Source organism: Caretta caretta, chromosome 21, assembly GCF_965140235.1.
Source record: "Caretta caretta isolate rCarCar2 chromosome 21, rCarCar1.hap1, whole genome shotgun sequence".
Taxonomy (NCBI): domain Eukaryota; kingdom Metazoa; phylum Chordata; order Testudines; family Cheloniidae; genus Caretta; species Caretta caretta.
The window spans coordinates 14,611,240-14,629,862 of record NC_134226.1 but is presented as its reverse complement, the minus strand read 5'-3'; the positions used below and the strand labels follow the sequence as shown (position 1 = coordinate 14,629,862).

The 18,623-nt window shown below is 52.8% G+C and overlaps 1 protein-coding gene across 1 annotated transcript in view; it reads right to left on the bottom strand.

Annotated features, from left to right (window-relative positions):
- DENND2D (DENN domain containing 2D) overlaps window positions 1–18,623 on the bottom strand; it is a 31,552-nt gene that overhangs the window by 9,089 nt on the left and 3,840 nt on the right. The window contains exons 2-7 of the mRNA XM_048826282.2: window positions 13,146–13,324; window positions 12,270–12,382; window positions 11,324–11,393; window positions 8,058–8,135; window positions 7,572–7,712; window positions 2,820–2,968 (exon numbers count right to left, since the gene is read on the bottom strand). Coding sequence (XP_048682239.1) covers window positions 2,820–2,968; window positions 7,572–7,712; window positions 8,058–8,135; window positions 11,324–11,393; window positions 12,270–12,382; window positions 13,146–13,324 — 730 coding nt within the window. The remainder of the gene's footprint in view (window positions 1–2,819; window positions 2,969–7,571; window positions 7,713–8,057; window positions 8,136–11,323; window positions 11,394–12,269; window positions 12,383–13,145; window positions 13,325–18,623) is intronic.

Sequence of the window (18,623 nt, the reverse complement as noted above, 5' to 3'; positions counted from 1 at the left end):
GGCTCAAAAACCAGAAGAAAAAACTCCCACATAGGTATTTTTTTTAAAAATACCATGATTTTGGGGGCCAAAACCTCACAGGTTTTGAACCCTTGGAGTTGGCCCTGCTGCCGGTGTTGCCCCACCAATGCTCTGAGTGGCAGGGCACCGCGATCCGGGGTGCCTCCAGATTTGCCTTTTTGGTACAAAAAGTTTCCCCAACTAGAAAACAATAAATTGAATTTCAGACTAAACTCCCCTAGAGAGAAGAGGAAACCCCCTGCCCTCAGCAGGGGGCCCAACAAGCTGCACTGCCATCAGCCCACACAACTAGCCTTCCCCTACCCCTCAGCACAAGCTGCAGGTTGGCTTTGCCACCTGGGAGGGTCATTCTCTTTCACTCTAACACAAAACCCTAACAGTGACCTCAGCAGAGTTAAGGCAAAATAACCTCCCAAATGCAGGGAATGGGGGACGGTCATATATACTGATCCGTTGACACAAAAGCTGCTAAGTTTCCGAGTTAATAATAATCATACCTAGCTCTTTTCATCAGTAGCTCTCAAAAGGAGGACAGGCTCGTTATCCCCATTTTGCAGATGGGAAAATAGGCACCGGCTCTGTGGGTGCTCCAGGGCTGGAGCACCCATGGGAAAAAATTAGTGGGGGCTCTGCATCCACCGGCAGCCAAGCTCCCCCCTCCTTGCCTCCTTCTCCCCTCGCTGAGCGCGCGTGTCCCCACTCCTCCACCTCCCTCCCAGCGCTTCCCGCCCCCCCGCCACCTAACAGCTCTTTGGCGGCGGTTAGGACTTTCCAGGAGGGAGTGGGAGGAGTGGGGATGCAGCATTCTCAGGGGAGGAGGTGGAGAAGAGGCAGAGCAGGGGCGGGGACTTGGGGGAAGGGGGTGGAATGGGGGCGGGGCTGGGGTGGGAAAAGGCAGGGCAGGGGCGGGGCCAGAGGTGGGGCTGGGGCGCGGGCGGGGGTTGAGCACCCACCAGGCAGTGGGGAAGTCAGCGCCTATGGATGGGGAAACTGAGGCTTGGGGAGGGAGCATGACTTGCCCCAGGTCACCCAGCAGGCCAGCGACAGAGCTGGGAACAGACCCTAAGTCTCCCAAGTCCTGGTCTGGTGCTCTCCCTGCACAGCGTGAGTCTGAGGAAGCTGGGGTGTGAATTGCTTTTCAGTATACGTTGGAAGTGGAAGCCTTGGGGAGTGCGATATCGACAGCATTGTGGTTGAAAGGAGTGCACAAGTCTTCCCCCTTCACTCCTTATTTCAATGCTTTTAAGGCTTAACCCTCACTAGACAAAGTTATTGTTTGCTAATTTTATAGAGAGGATCCTTCCGCAGGGCGGTCAGTGTGTGTCGTTTTCTTCCAAAGGTCTGAAAAGTGAAAGTCTCTGGTGGCTGGGATCAAATCAGAGACTCCTTCCTGCTGATGAGTCGGAATGAGGAAATCCGAGAGGGAGAGGAGAGATTTGAATCGACGGGCTGTCTGACGAGGAGTGAGCATAACCTTTACGCTCTGCTGATGTTAGCATGAGAGGGTGACTTTCCTGGCTACCTGCCTCCTTGGGCTTGTCAGCTTAGTGAGGATTAACCCTTTGGGCTCAATTGGGAACAGACTCCAGCTGTCTTGTTAGTCTATCATACATAATAATACCACCTCGCTCTTATCTAGCACTGTTCATCCACGGAGCACTCTGCAAAGGAGGTCCTTTTACAGATGGGGAAACTGAGGCACAGAAGGGCATGTAACTCGGCCAAGGCCATGCAGCAGGCCAGTGGCAGAGCCAGGGATAGAACCCAGTCTCCTGAATCCCAGACCAGTGCTCTGTCCACTAGATCAGACTTCCATGCCTCATGAGCAGTCTGAGGTCAGTGACCCTTTGCTTGCTCAGACTCCTCAGGGTCAGCTCCCAGAGTGGAAGGTTCTCAGCTTCTCTCTCCTCCCCTGCACCTGGAATTAATTTATTTTGATTTTATGTCCGGAACTGGATGGGACACAAAAAATTAATCACCACTCACTGCACTGTGGGGATGGGGAGGGTGCCCTCAGCCAGCCCCAACTACACCTACCCTGGGGCCGAGATACATGGAATAGCAGACTTCAGGACACGTCATTCGACACTTGCATCTGCGTCTGCCCCGTTATGAAGGGGGAGTGGAACCGAGGGCACCTGCAGGCTGCATTCCAGGGCTGGGCGAGCTGCATGTGACTGGTACTTACGAGTTGAGAGAATCATAGGACTGGAAAGGACCTCGTGAGGTCATCTAGTCCAGTCCCCTGCACTCATGGCAGGACTAAGTATTATCTAGCCCATCCCTGACAGGTGTTCGTCTAACCTGCTCTTACAAATCTCCAATGATGGAGATTCCACAACCTCCCTAGGGAATTTATTCCAGTGCTTCACCACTCTGACAGTTAGGAAGTTTTTCCTAATGTCCAACCTAAACGGCCCTTGCTGCAATCTAAGCCCATTGCTTCTTGTCCTAGCCTCAGCGGTTAAGAAGAAGAATTTTTCTCCTTCCTTGTAACAACCTTGTATGTACTTGAAAACTGCTTTCATGTCCCCTCTCAGTCTTCTCTTTGCCAGACTAAACAAACCCAATTTTTTTCAATCTTCCCTCATAGGTCATGTTTTCTAGACCTTTAATCATTTTTGTTGCTCTTCGCTGGACTCTCTCCAATTTGTCCACATCCTTCCTGAAATGTGGCACCCAGAACTGGACACAATACTCCAGCTGAGGCCTAATCAGCGCGGAGTACAGTGGAAGAATTAGTTGTAGCTCTCTGAAGCTCCCAGAGCTAGCTCTCTGGTTAAGTGCAGGGCGCTCACCTGAGCTCCTCTGCCACGAAGATAATCCGTCGCTCCAGAACCGCAGAGGCGAAGAGCCAAAGGATGTTCTCCGGACTGAGATGCTGCAGAAGGGCTTGAAACTCCACGTGTTCCAGCCAGGAGTCCAGGGGCCGCGTGAGTTCGATGAGCTGATGGGAAGCAGAGGGGACACGAGTGAGCTAACAAGTCACTAATTAATTCTATTAAAAGCACCATGCAGAAGGTCTCAGACATGCTGGGCTGGGCCCTACCTCCTTCCGTATGGCGGAGGAAGGAGGCAGGAAAGGAGTGTCATGCGTGCGGGGGGGTGTCATGCGAGATCTTTGCAATATTACAATTAGTTAGGATTACTTTTTGGTAGTGCCCAGCATGGGCCAGGCACTGTCCTGCCCAGAGTTCATCGATCTAACAGACCAAGAGTGGGGGAAACTGGTGCACCAAATAAGAGCGTGGCCGAGGCAATAAGTGACCCTACTTAACCGTGTCCTCTCTGGGGATGTGCCTCGATGCAAACCCCTAGCGCAGATAGGCACGGCCTCTGTTTACTGGTGGAGATGACTCCAGCTTGACAGCGGGATAAGATCGTGACAGGCAAGCCATAGCTTTCCTGGTGTGTACCATATAGCTATGCCCCAGACTAGAATCGGCACAAGTTCCCAGCGGGGACCAGTCCTCCGCTTCAAAGCTGCTTTACCAACACCATGAATTCATAGGTAATCCCCAATTACCAGCAATCACCAGGAGTTCTCATCAGCCCCCAGCAGCCTCGCGAAGCTTCTCATGAAGGGCTCTCCGAGTGCAGGGTGGGAGAAAGTGCAGAGACATTGGTAGGAGGAGCCCAGATATCTGGGTGTCATGTCTGGCCTGCCCTGGTTTTGATGGAGGATATTTTAGGCCTTGTCTACACACATACTTGCACTGGTTTAACTAGACCAGTTTACAAAGCACACCCTTAGTTAACCAGGAACAAACTAGTATGTACACCAGGCCTTAGGGGGGTTGCTTTGTGAGCTTCACTGAACCGGGTGGGTGGTGTTGAATCTTTAACAAGGATATCCTTTCTCCCAAGTGTTCATTAGGCATTGGAGTGTATAAATTCTAGGGCCAGAAGGAACTACTCTGATCATCTAGTCTGAGCTCCTACATGAAGCCAGCCAGAGAATTTCCCCCAGCGATTCCTGCACTGAGGCCAGTAACTGGTGACTGAGCTGGAGTGAGACACCTAATCTGGATGTTGAGACTCCTCGGGATGATGTCACAATAACCTTCCTGGTTGAAAATTTGCATCCCAGTTCCAGCGGTAATTTTTCTGACTTCCAGCAGTTGGACACTGATCTGCCTCTGTCCGCTAGCATCGATTCCTGTACTAGCTTTGTCCCATGCAGGTATCTATGCAGCACCATCTCATTGCCTCTTACACATCTCTTCCAAATGGCCACATCAAGCAGCATCGAGACGGCCACAAAAGGAGAGGTAATGGAGTGCTGCAATCCCTGTACTTAGTGGCCATTTGGAATGCCTGTTTCCAGACACTCCTACCCTTCGCTACATCTTTTCCTGTTAGGCTGGTTAGACTTCATTCCAGCCCAGGTGAGCCCTTACAACTAATTGGTGTCATTATATTACGTGCCTTTGCCAGTCAGGTGAAGCCAAACCTCTCGCCAGCCTCAAAAGCTGAGCCCTGGATTACTGATCCAGGAGAAGCCCCAGGCATTCGGAACAACCTCCCACCACTCAAAGTGGAGGACCTTACTTAGACCTTAGTCCAGCCCGATGCTTTGCTGCACATTGGGCTACCCACAGGTCTCCATTACCCTCTCTCTCCCACGCACTGCCAGCTCCCAGCCTCGCCTTCCCTAGCAGCGGCTCCCTTCTCCACTGGCAAGGCTGGATAAGCCGCCATGCTGACGCTTTTGAAGAAAATGCTCCCATCTCTGCAGTGCTGCCAGCAGCCAATGCATGAAGCAATAGGCCAAGTCTTTACACAATTTTACCCTTCTTGCTGCAGCATCACAAGAGATTTCATAACCCAGGAAGTTGGCAGAGCAGAACCTGTGCCAAGCCGGCTCCTGCTCTCAGTTACACCCAGCACCCAATGTGCAATGGGATGAGGTGGCTGCAATGCCCCATTCCAAAACAACCGCTGCATCAGCGCACTGCAGTCAAACCTCTCATGTCAAAAATAGGAATGCGTTGTCTGCAGGAGGCAATGCACTCAGCTCAGCCCCCCTTCAAAGCAGAGCAAGTCCCAGTTTGCACCTGTGTTACATCAGCAGCCCCCACCCCAGTGCAGAGGAGGCCTAAAGGCTTGTCTCCATTGCAGGGCTTGCACTGACAGGACTGAATTGTACAATTGCAAACTCCTAAAGCAAAGCCAACAGTATGGAATTAAGCTAACAAGAGGCACCAGTAAGGCTGAAACTGATCCCCATGCATCTGTATTAGGGTTTGTTACGGTTTAACTAGATAGGTTTCAGAGTAGCCGCCGGGTTAGTCTGTATTCGCACAAAGAACAGGAGGACTTGTGGCACCTTAGAGACTAACAAATTTATTTGAGCATAAGCTTTCGATGAAGTGAAACTCACTTCAGCTCACTTCATCAAAAGCTTATGCTCAAATAAATTTGTTAGTCTCTAAGGTGCTACAAGTCCTCCTTTTCTTTTAACTAGATAGATATCTAAAATCATAGACTATCAGGGTTGGAAGGGACCTCAAGAGGTCATCTGGGCCAACCCTCTGCTCAAAGCAGGACCATGCCCCAGTTTTTGTCCCAGATCCCTAAATGGCCCCCTCAAGGATTGAACATTTAGCAGGCCAATGCTCAAACCACTGAGCTATCCACCCCCCCCCCATCTTTTTGTTAAATGGGCACAATTGTCTACTATAAACCCAGTGTCTTGTCTCTAGCCCTGCCAGCTGAGAAGTGCAGATGCAAAGCAGTCTCTGCACTCAGCATGAAACAATAGCTCCAGGAGAGGTGTGAATGGCTGCCATTCAACAAAGGGAGGTGTGAATGAAAGTGATTAAAAAGGCCATGCTGTTAACTCTTTCACTGCTGTATTTGAGCATGAGCTTTCGTGAGCTACAGCTCACTTCACCACGGTATGCATCCGATGAAGTGAGCTGTAGCTCACGAAAGCTCATGCTCAAATAAATTGGTTAGTCTCTAAGGTGCCACAAGTCCTCCTGTTCTTTTTGTGTATACAGACTAACACGGCTGTTACTCTGAAATCTTTCACTGCTGTTTTTGTAGAAACCTTGAGCTAACTGCTTCCCTGTTGCTGAGCACAGTGAGTGTCACTTCTTAGCAAGGGCGGCTGCTGGAGAAGGAGCACTTCAACCCACCCCACATTTAAAGTCCTCGCCGCTCTGATCAAATGGGGGAGTGAAAGCGGCCAGGCTTCTGCTTCCTTGTCCCGAAAGCCCAAGCTTTTGCTGACTCAGCAACCAAACTCCTCAAATTAGGAGTGGTCAGTATAGAATTGTGAGCACACTGAAAAATCCGGACACACAGTCAAATCAACTAAGTGTAATACAACATTCAGTAACACAAGGGATCCTGCACGGATTGTATGGGACTGCAGAGGTAGGGGAAACAGTGCAGGCTTCTAGGGGCAGTGTCATGTAGTTCCAGGGACCTGGGATACACTGTTGCAATTCCACTGAAACCAGTTTTAATCCAGATTCACACTGGTGTCTCCAAAATCAGCCTCACGTCCTTCGACCTGACGCCAAACTCCCCAGCTCCTAACCTGGCAGGGTTTTCCCTGTCACTGATGACAATTGCTTACAAATCATTTCTTCGCACAGCTGACTCGGCCACGCCACCCTTGTCTGCACCCGGCATGATTTTGCTCCCCTTTCCCACCATTCAGTCCAATTCTCCACGCCCCAACCGTGGGCCCCCTGCCACATCTGCTTTCTCCCCCCAGCTCTCATGCTGCTAGGCGTCACTTCTCTCCCCTGGTTGCCTGTTAGAGCCAAGCCCCCCAAAGCATGCTTGGGAGCAGAGTGAGCTGTTCTAGGTGGCACTGGACTTCTAGCTCTGGCTGACATGAAAGGATGCCCAGCACCTCTGGAAATCAGGCCCAAGGGGGTCCAAGCTGGGCTCCCAAAATCAGCAGCCTCTTTGAAATCATGGCTTGCAGGCTGCAGGGAGAGGTTGCAACAGCAGCTTCAAGAAGTGTGAACGCCACATCCGCTGGCATTAACAGCTGTTTGTGCTGATAGATCCTCGCAGCAGGACCGACAGGGAGCATTTCACGGAGCGCTACACCAGTTGTGTACTGGGCAGCGCCCAGCTCACTGCACCTTCCGGCCACCTGGGAGAACCCGGCCATAGCGGTCAGGCTGGAATATGGAACACCTGACCGTCTCCAACTCTCCCCCAGAGGGTGGAGAATTGATGGAACTGCTGGCTCGATCGCCACTGGCATGAAGCGGCCAGCTCGTTCCAAGGGGTTGTTCCCTAACCTGTCATTCCCAGACAGCACAGCCTCGCTCTTCAACTCAGCCAGCGCCCCTTGTCCACCCTGACCTGTGACCCTCATGTATTACTGCCCCTAGGCAGCTGGAGACATGAAGTGCATTAGCAGAGACTGTACTGAGGAAAGCCTACAAAGCTCCAGCTGGCCCGACGGCCAGACACACGCTCCAGCACGGCCTCCTCTTAGACCAGCTCCTAGGGGTGGAGAGACAGGCCCTGCTGGAGGTCAGCAGCACCCGAGCACAGATTACTGAGCCGACACAAACCTCCGTTCCAGAATCAGGGATGAAGCTTTTAATGGTGACCGTTTTCCCCGGAGCCGGGAAGGGGGATTCGCGGAGGCCCTGCATGAAGGGGTAAATGACGGCCATGGAGATCTGCCGCCTCTTCTCCACTTCATCGAGGATCTATGGGAAGGAGAGACCCGTCAGCCACAGCAAGGCAAAGAATTCCCCGACTTGCCCCCGCCCGGCCCCCCACCCCCTCCTGGCGGCACAGCAGCAGCTCAGTTGCGTCCTCACTGAGGAAAAGCAGCCAGCACCAGCCTCAACACCACAGGCCTCGCCCTCCTCAGCCCCAGAGAGGTGGCCTTCAGTGCTGCGGCATCACCAGCTGCTCCCCCAGGCAAAAGTCCTTCCCTGCACCGAGCTGTAGATCTGGCAGCAGCAAGACGGGGACCAGCAGCTGCACGAGGCCCGGACAGGGCATGCAGGCTGGGTTAGTGTTTTGCCCGTGAGAGCCGGCGTTCCTACCTTGGAGAACAAGCCAAAGCAGCCAAGGCAGCTGATGATGCAGAAGACCTCTGGGAAACGAGGGCCCCGGCCAACGGGCTGAAAGAAGGATCAGCACACAAAGGGTTAACTGTACCCCACAATATCTTACCCCCTCTATCAGGTGCACCGAGCCAGCCCCCCCCATGCCAACCCCATCTGCCACTCGGGGCGGGGCCATGGCCTCTCCGAGGAATGCAAAGCCAGATGTCAGCAAAGCTAGGAGCTGTCCATGGCTTGGCCTTGCCTGCCTCCCAGAGACCTGGTTAATGATACCACCCGCCTACAGCCCAGCTGGTCCTCCCAGGCTACGTAAACTACAAGTCAGGAAACTTGCAGAACAAGCTGAAAAAGCAAGGAGGCTGGTACCAGCCCTGTTCCTCTCCAAACTCAGCTGCAGGAGATGCCCCACCCCAGAAGCAGACGCATATACACAGTCTCTGAGGCAAAGGGAAGGCACTTAGGACTCCCGCTGGCCCACAGACCTCCAAAAAAAGGCCCTGCAGGCCAACTACAGGAATTATTGCGGATGCTGCCCAGCATGCTGCTGGAAGCCCCAGGCATGGAGTGGGGGTGTAGCAGGTCTGGGGGGCACAGGGTAACAGTAGAGACCATGGAACAGAATATGTGTCAGGAAGGCAAGTGAGGCTTTAAGCTGGCAGCTAGCGAAGCACGGCAGGTTTGGGAGAGACGGGTCCACAGGCTCATGGTGGGGATAAAGCTGCAGGCAGGAGACACTGAGGCAGGGTCTGTGGTTGGGGCAGCATACTATAGCCCTGACCCTCCATGCACACCACCTCTGGAGGGCGTCACTTACCCGCCTCGCCACAACGTCTGCCTCCCCAGCCCCGAGGGCAGGCAGCCAGCGGGGCGGCTCAGGAGGGGATTCCGACTCCCTTCCTAGGGTGGAATTCGGGGCCGGGGCGGAGTCTGGTTCAGGAATCGCCGGGCAGAGACGAATGACGCGCCGCTCGGCAAAGACCTCGATTTGGTTGGGGGGAAGGGCCATAGCTGGGTCCACTAGCTCGGACTTGTCTGCACTCAATGCGCACAGAGGCTTTGGCATGCCAAGGCGGTGATCCATGGCGAGGCCTCTCAGGCAGCTGAGCTGGCTTGTCTCCCCGGCCGGGATGCTATGTATTCCCTGCTGGGGGGCATCTTTAGGGCTATTTCAAGAGAACCGAAGCAGGCAACGATTTCAGAGCCCGTTAACAGTGCAGCGCAATTCCCAGCCTGCACCGATCTCTGTCTGCTATCGCATCACGTCAGGCCTTGAACAGAACGAACAGCAAACAGGGCCTTGGTGCTGGGCAGAGGCAGGACCACGTGGGTTCCACAGTTATCATAGAATATAAGGGTTGGAAGGGACCCCAGAAGGTCATCTAGTCCAACCCCCTGCTCGAAGCAGGACCAATTCCCAGTTAAATCATCAGTTCCTGGCCTGCAGGATTGTGCTTCAGCATCTAAGCACCAGACTAAAAAAGCTTGTGAGTTCCTAGCCTTTAAGGGCTTGAAGAAAAGCTTGAAAACACGGACTGAGAGTCACCGAAGCCCCTACACCTTTCCTGAGCCTGCAGACAACGGAAGGCCCCGCTAGCCTCCTGCTCTCTGCCTGCCGCGTCGACAGTTGAGTCTCCTGAGGGCTGTGATAAATTGGGCTACGCCTGGTTGCGGGGCTCAGTGTGCGGCTGGCCGGGTGGGGGCTTGTGAAATACGGGAGGTCAGACGAGATGACGTGGGGGGTCCCTTCTGGCCTAGAACGCTATGGGCATGCCTGCACTTAAAACGCGGCTCGGGCACAGCTGTAGCACATCTGGTGAAGATGCTCTAATCCGACAGCAGAGAGCTCTCCCGTCGACCTCATTCCCCCACCTCCGGGAGAGGCTCTCCAGCTGACACAGCGCGGTCTACACTGGGGCGTCGGTCGGTGTAGCTTACGTCGCTCCGGGGTGGGGATTTCTCACAATGAATACTGCGTGCAGATGTGGTCGCCCCGTCTCAGAAAAGATATACTGGAATTGGAAAAGGGTCAGAAAACAGCTTCCGAATGAGGAGAGATTAATAAGACTGGGACTTTTCAGCTTGAAAAAGAGGTGATTAAGGGGGATAGGAAAGAGGTCTATAAAATCATGACGGGTGTGAAGAAAGTAAATCAGGAAGTGTTATTGACTCCTTCTCATAACACAAGACCTGGGGGTCACCAAATGAAATTAATAGGCAGCAGGTTTAAAACAAACAAAAGGAAGTATTTCTTCACACAACCTGTGGAACTCCTTGCCAGAGGATGTTGTGAAGGCCGAGACTATGACAGGGTTCAAAAAAGAGCTAGATAAGTTCATGGCTATTAGCCAGGATGGACAGGGATGGTGTCGCTAGCCTCTGTTTGCCAGAAGCTGGGAATGGCTGACAGGATGGATCACTTGATGATCACCTGTTCTGTTCATTCCCCCTGCAGCACCTGCCATTGGTCACTGTTGGAAGACAGGACACAGGGCTAGATGGACCTTTGGTCTGACCCAGTGCGGCCGTTCTTATGTTCTAAACCTTCAAGATAAATCAAGTTGATCTGAAACTGCCACCAAATTTCAACCCAGAGGCTGAAGAATCTAGTGATCTCCACACAGAATTTAGGTGCATCTTGCCTGGGACAACACAGGGCCTTGAATGTAGGTGACCAACACCACAATACACAGTTCAGCGGCCCTGGTAACAGTCTTCCACCGCAGCTGAACTGGGCTGGATTCAAACCAGCACCTGAGAGGTAACCATCCATACCTCATCTCCTGCCTCTGAGCCAGTCAGGCCCTCAAAGGCAGCTAACCAGTCCTGTGCCCGTCTCTCTCAGTCTTTCTAAGGGAGCCATGAAGAAGTACAGCAGTTTCATCATACTAGATGCGATACCAAGGTGCCCTCCACCAGCTCTCCTCTTCCTCCTGCCTCTCTGCACATTTCCCCACCCCCATCCTGCACCTGTCGCCGGTTACCCTTCCACACACACCCTTCCCCAACCACCTCTTTGTCTGGCATCAGGCCATGCCTGCAGCTGCAGAAGGGCTGGGCATAAGCACTCCCCCCGAAAGCCGACTGCAGAGTGACAGTCTCCTGTAAGCAGTTCCCTGGGGCTAGCTTGGCTCGGTTTGCTCTCCCTGCACTGCCCAGGGGGATGGGGACGCACTGCAGCCAAGCCGGCTGCTCAGGGCGCGAAGGGCCGGCATGAGACCAGATCATTTAAAGCGAGGGATACTCACCAGCAGCCGCCGGCAGTAGCCAATCTTTCTGCTGCCGTCAACGTTGGTCAGGACAAACGAAAAGGTTTCACTGAAAGACAAGGAGAAACGTGTTTCCACTGCGCTGCTAAGGGTCGAGGCACGAGAGCCACTGGAACGTAGCTTGGAGCCACTGAGTGACGGGGCAAAAGGAGGTGGGGAGAGAGTCCCCAGCACTGTCCAAGATGGCAGCCTAGCCCCCTACCCTGCCAGTGACTGACGCTCCCAACAGCTGGATCCTCCACTTGATTACCAGTCAGGTCCATTGGCTTATACTGTCAGCCCCCTGGGGCAGGTCCTGTCCAGTCCTAGCACAACGGGGGCCTGGCCCGTGACTGGGGTTTCAAGGTGCTACGGGCTGGCAGTGTGGTTCGTGGACAGAGCCCCGGCTCGGGACTTAGGAGAGCTGGGTTCTATTCCTAACTCTGCCACCGGCCTGCTGGGTGACCTTGGGCAAGTCATGACCCCGCTCTGGGCCTCCGTTTCCCCATCTGTAAAAATGGAGATAAGGACACCGACCTGCTTTGTAAAGCGCTTGGAAATCTCCCGATAAGAGCTCGGCGTTTTTGTGATCACAATGAATAATAACTATCAAGAAGAACAAATAAACAGACCACAAAACATCTAGAGGAGAGATGCTCAGCCCTGAGCACTAAGCAGCGTGGGATGATGAAGCACTAACCCCTGGCCAGATAAACTGCAACGGTTAAGAGCCAATAATGTGAAACCTCAGCCAGGAGTGGTTTGGTTTTGCAGAAGCCAGGCAGGGAAATTCTCCCTACCCAGGCAGCTCACTGGGTTCCTGTGACATCCAGGCAGTAGGAGGGAGCACGAGGACTCGCTTTTCCTTCCCCGCTCCCTGCCCACGGGCCCCTGCTGCAGCGCTGGCTCTGGGTGGTCCCTTAGCCCGTATCAATCTGGGAGTCACCTGGTGTATTCCGTGAGTGGGGCCCAGTGATTGCCGTCGGGGAAGCAGAAGAGGGGGATGGCTTGCAGCAGCCTCTCTTCCTCCTCCTTCTGGCCCCGCAGTAAGTTCTCACGCTGAAATGAAAATGATACTAGAAGTAAAATCACAATAAAAGAGGATCCAGCCCAGGCCACTGCACAAGGGAAACATCTGGACTCTCTAGCTGGGCTCTGTAGGTCACGACCGGTGCGTCGGCAGAGCAGTGCAGGGCCCTGGGACTGGAAGAGCGGGTCACTATCTAGTCCGTTGTCTCTCTAGACTGCCTCCAGGGTGGACACGAGGATTCCCCAGTCTAGTGGGGGAGCATCGGCTTTAAGCGAGAAGGGCAGCATAGCTGTTGGTAGCTGCAAGGCCAGACGCAAGACTCAGCTGAACTTGACGCAGCCCACAATGAAGCTTTCCAAGCTGAAAAGGAGGCACCGTGACCATGAACAGAGGTGCATTCTGGAGCTGGGCTGACCCTCCCAAGGGAAGGCAAGAGCCAACCTCCCATCAGAAGCACCATTTTCAACTCTTCTCCTCCTTTCCCTGAAAAGGGATCAAGCTCCTGAAATTTCACATACCGCATCTCTCCCCCAGGCAGGATTCTGCTAGGAGGTGTGGGGTGGGTGGGACAGAAGAAAAGAGTTTGGGGCTCTGATTGAGAGAGCCTGTGCTCAGTCTCCTTTGCACTTCCCATGTTCTGGGCCTGTTGGGGGTCAGTTTGTCCCCCCCAGATTAAGTTAAAATGGCCTCAGGCTGCTGTAATCTATGTTCAGGCTGCCCAGAGCTCTGATGGTTTTGAGGTGACTTCTAACAAATACGTGCACATTCTGTAACCAGGACAGGGCTCCTCACCTTTGGGAACTGGTAGATTATCTTGGGTTCATAATCACCTCCTGATTTCTTCTTTAGTGAGACCACGACGAGGTATTCAAAGAAGAACTGTCCTGGTGAGTAGCAGAAGGGGCTTCCATCTCCCGGCCTCCTTGCAGATTCGGATTTGCTTTCGTCCTGGGATGCGTCCTGATTTACATCTGTAACCCAAAAATTATGGTGTATGGTGACGTGGCAGCCAATGGGGGTGCCTTTTTTAGTGATCCAGAATGCAGTTCGGCTCAGAGAGCAGGGCGTAATGCACCGGGACCTGCACTGGAAATGGAGAAGGGAGGCAACCAAACAAGGAAACACAGACTGTGGGCTTGTCTATATTGGGATGTTAATTCGGATTAAGGCAATTTGCGAATGTAAAGCATAATAAGCTATTCATAGAATATGAGTGTTGGAAGGGACCTCAGGAGGTCATCTAGTCCAAACCCCTGATCAAAGCAGGACCAAGCCCTAATTTTTGTCCTGATCCCTAAATAGCCCCCTCAAGGATTGAGCTCACAACCCTGGGTTTAGCAGGCCAATGTTCAAACCACTGAGCTATCCCTCCCCCCAGTTCCTCATTAACTCCCTGCATGCATGATTTTATTCTGGAATAGAAGACTCTCATTCAAAATTAGCTTAATCCACTTCCAAAATGGATTAAGATAATTCAGAATAAGAATGTCCACAGGCCCCTTCGCACCTGTAAAACACTGTGTTCATACAAAAAGAACAGGAGGACTTGGGGCACCTTAGAGACTAACCAATTTATTAGAGCATAAGCTTCCGTGGGCTACAGCTCACTTCATCGGCTGCATAGAATGGAGCGTATAGTAAGAAGATATATATATACATACAGAGATGGTGGAAATTGCCATACAAACTGTAAGAGGCTAATTAATTAACATGAGCTATTATCAGCAGGAGATTATCACACAGGAAGCAGCTGTCATTCTAATGCAACCTACACCAACTCCTATAATGTATTCATCCCGGGATGCATTTGGCCCCCTCCGCTATCAGTTGGATGGTGCCATTAACTTTCACGTTTAATTGCCGGCTGTGCAGGTGACAGGAGAAAAGAGAAACCCCCCGTTCAAACCTGAAAGGAACAGACAAGGGCTGCTGCTATGGAAAAAAGAGCTAATACCACCAGGGGAGAACAGGAAGGGCTTTTACAAATTTGCCAAGGGAAAAAGGAAATCCTAGCGGGTGTGAAAATCGCCTTGCAGCTTCCGGAGAGCAGAAAGTTAAATGCAGTCCCAGTATTGAGCCACATGGGCTATTTCTTAAGTTTACATGAGTCACTCTCACAATGTAACCTAGAAACCTGGGCTCTCCAGGTCACTCCCTCGCTGCTTGTTTAACTTCTACACCTCGCCCTGAAGGAGTACAGAGCAGGCTGACTGGGCTGGGGCAGGGAGGCCAAGCACCTCCTAGCACCAACACAGCAGAGCCCGTGGGTGTGAAGTCCGTCAGAGACCCCGCCCATCAGCAAGGGCAGTATTTTAAAGCCACAGATGTGCAGGGTGCTCCCCCGCTGCAAGGAATCCAGAGTGCGGGATCTCTCAGCCTTCGTTCTGCATTAACGCTGTTTTCTCCGTTCTGTGTCCCGAAGAGAAGCCATTGCTATTGCGAAACAGAAAGCCTGGAATAGACAGTGGTCTCCCATCCCAGAACTAACCAAGCCCAGACCTGCTTTGCGCTTTATACCAAGCACAGCCAGGCCCCTTCTGACCCGCAGGACACTGTGTGCACACACAAAGCCGCTGTCCTTCCAATGCAATGTACACCAACTCCAATAACCTCTTCATCCCAGGATATATCTGGCCGTTATCATTTGGATTGTGCCATTAACTTTCAAGTTTTATTGCCTCCGGAGCAGGTGACAAGTGGCTACAATACAGGGTTATTAGAGCGGGGCAGTGTTGGTCACCCCGAGTCCAAGGCTCAACAGAACAGAAATAACCACAAGTTGCATCACACAGGGGTGGAGGTGTGCAGAGGATCAGCAAAGCACGTGGCGCAAATGCACTTTAGGGCACCAAGAAATCATGAAATGATGGGGCCATATTTATTGCAGTCTATCTGTTCTACCCTGCGCAGTCTGGGAGAAACTGTCATTCCTGAGCACAAAGTGCCCCTAAAGCTGGTATAGCCAGAGCTGGGAGGGGGAAACGTCAGGGAGCATACAACAGGTGCAAGAGGTCCTACATCACGCCCCTGCCCTATGGTTGGCATAGGGAGAGGGGGCATAGCCAGGGCTCCCCTGCATTCCGGATACTGGCAGTTAATGTAAGTTCTGCCAGGTGAGTGGCCTTGTGCACAGCTGAGCCAAGATCTCAAGGATAAAACTTCCCACAGCCCCCATTGGCCTGGAACGGCGAACCGTGGCCAGTGGGAGCTGCGATCGGCCAAACCTGCAGACGCTGCAGGTAAACAAACCGTCCCGCCCTGCCAGTGGCTTCCCCTGGCGGGCCGCGTGCCAAAGTTTGCCGATCCCTGCAATAACCTATAATAACAAACCTTAAGGGAAAGTCACATTTTATGAACTTTCATATACTTTTTACAACTGAGATTGCAACTAGGGTAAATTGGTAGGCCCAATTATCACAACAGGCATTAACGAGGGTGACATTTCTATATCTACGCTCCCATTCCTCCATCTTCTTGGAACCCTCAGCTTTGTCTTCAATGACTTGAGAAAGTTCTCGGAGGGAGGAGGGGGATGTCACAGAGTCCCCGGGTGATGCTCTGGAACTGCTCCCTAAGAAGCCAGTGAGGACTCTGGGGGAGCCTCCTCTCTGTGAGCAGACTGTCTTCAGGGCAAGAAGCTCACATGGCTTCCACGTTCCTGGGTCTGACCTTGGAGCATTCAGCATCCTCTGCCCCTCTGTGCGCTTCCCACAGCGAGTCCGCTCAGGCAGGGTCTTGGGGAAGCCAGAGGGTCCTGCACCCCAATTCCGCAGTCAGACGTGACTCTCAGGCAGCCAGTAAAACAGAGGTTTGTTAGATGACAGGAACATGGTCTAAAACAGAGCTTGTAGGTGCAGAGAACAGGATTCCTCAGCTGGGTCCATTCTGGGGGGCAGTGAGCCAGACAACCACGTCTGCACTTCACTCCTCGTCCCCAGCCAGCCCCAAACTGAAACTCTCTCCAGCCCCTCCTCCTCTGGGCTTTGTCCCTTTCCCAGGCCAGGAGGTCACCTGATTCCTTTGTTCTCCAATCCCTTTAGCTCTCACCTTGCAGGGGGGAAGGGCCCAGGCCATCAGTTGCCAGGAGACAGAGTGTCGGCCATTTATGTACACTGGCCCTTTGTTCTGCAACAATGACACCACCTTATCCCACCCCCTAGAGACTTAAGAACTGCATAGGAGAAACTGAGGCACCCCTACAGTATTCAGAGGAAACATTAAGAACAGTCCCACTTCGTCACAGGGGACGACTGCTAGAGATGAATCACAGCATGCAGCCGGGAGGTGTACTCCCTCCATGGGGCCACATCTCAGCGGAGCTAGAACCTCCATGGCCCGTGTCTATACCCATCATGAAGCCTATGAACAGATCTGCCAATACTCCAGGGTCCCGTGCGGTTTCATACCCTGCTAGTGTAGGACTGCCTGCTCTGAGCCAAAGCGACGGCAGTAGAATTGGGCAGATGAGAGCCTTGGATGCAGACAGCATAGTGGCACCCGGGTCTGTCCCTTTCACAGCACTCCGACAGCAAAGGGATGAACACAAGGCAGATCTGCAGAAGAGCCTCTCTGCCGTGCGTTCTCGCTGGTGGCATCCATCTTATTTTAAGCAAGCATCACATCCCAACTTGTACAAAGCAGCTTCAGGGCAAACTTGGACTCCAAATTTGAGGCCATCGTTCTAAAAATGCCTTGTTCCCCCAGGTCTGGCCCAGGACCAGATGAAGTAGAGGTGAAGCCTTTTGCTCTAATGGAGGCTCTGTCCCTCTCTGACCAGCTGTAGGAGTAAGCGGGAGGAGGGCTACAAGGACTGTGTGCATGGTGAGTCACCCTGAAGCCCTTTCTCCTCTGCTCAGAGCACAAGGTCTTGGCTGCCACCCTCTCCTTCTGCCCAAGCTTTGGGGATGGGCTCTCAGAAGGGTGGGGGGTGTCTATCGGGCCAGTTACAACCACCTTCCTCTTCTCCAGTGAGAGGGGACCCAAAGGTGCAGTGCCATCCTTGTACCCTGGCACCAGTCTTCTCCCACTGCCCACACGCTGGGCATGCACTCCAAAGAGGGGGGCGTGCAGTCCTTAGAGGGTGCTTTGACCTGACATTGTCAGTGACACACTGGGGCCTGTTCCAAACCCCACATTAGCCCAGTCCCCTGATTGCCCCAGGCACAGCCAGGGCCTCCACACAGAGATGTCCAGCATCAGGAGCAAGTCAGCTTTGAAACAAGTTTCTAAAGGCGAATGTAGTGCCCATCTTTAAAAAAGGGAAGAAGGAGGATCCTAGGAACTACAGGCCAGTCAGCCTCACCTCAGTCCCTGGAAAAATCATGGAGCAGGTCCTCAAGGAATCAATTCTGAAGCACTTAGAGGAGAGGAAAGTGATCAAGAACAGTCACCATGGATTCACAAAGCAGGACCGACCCCCAATTAAATCATCCCAGCCAGGGCTTTGTCAAGCCTGACCTTAAAAACTTCTAAGGAAGGAGATTCCACCACCTCCCTAGGTAACGCATTCCAGTGTTTCACCACCCTTCTCGTGAAAAAGTTTTTCCTAATATCCAACCTAAACCTCCCCAACTGCAACTTGAGACCATTACTCCTCGTTCTGTCATCTACTACCACTGAGAACAGTCTAGATCCATCCTCTTTGGAACCCCCTTTCAGGTAGTTGAAAGCAGCTATCAAATCCCCCCTCATTCTTCTCTTCCGCAGACTAAACAATCCCAGTTCCCTCAGCCTCTCCTTATAACTCATGTGTTCCAGTCCCCTAACCATTTTTGTTGCCCTCCGCTGGACTCTTTCCAATTTTTCCACATCCTTCTTGTAGCGTGGGGCCCAACACTGGACACAGTGCTCCAGATGAGGCCTCAGCAGTGCTAGGTGCTGCTGCTCCGTCCTCGGAAGGAGCCCCGGGGACACGCCTGCTAGGCACCTAGCACCATGCGTGTCCTTTACTGGACGAGATTAGATCTGCTGGGTGCAGGGAGGAGCCAGGCTCCTCCTGGATGGTACAGAGGTTCTTCTCAGAGTACCTATGGAAGCTGGGACAGCAGCCTTGTCGGGCATAACTGAGAGCGCTGGAAGTGGAGGAAGATTTTCCTGCCAGTGTACAGCAGCTGCGGGAGGTAGCTGCTACGGTCAAAAGGCTGCACTTCCTAGTGGAGTGCACCCTCCCTGTCAAAAGGTCACCCTCAGCAAAGCAGCAGGCTGCAGCTAAAAGCAGGATCTGGTTTCTACCGTACTGACCGAATTCAGATGTTATCCTCTGATTTCCAA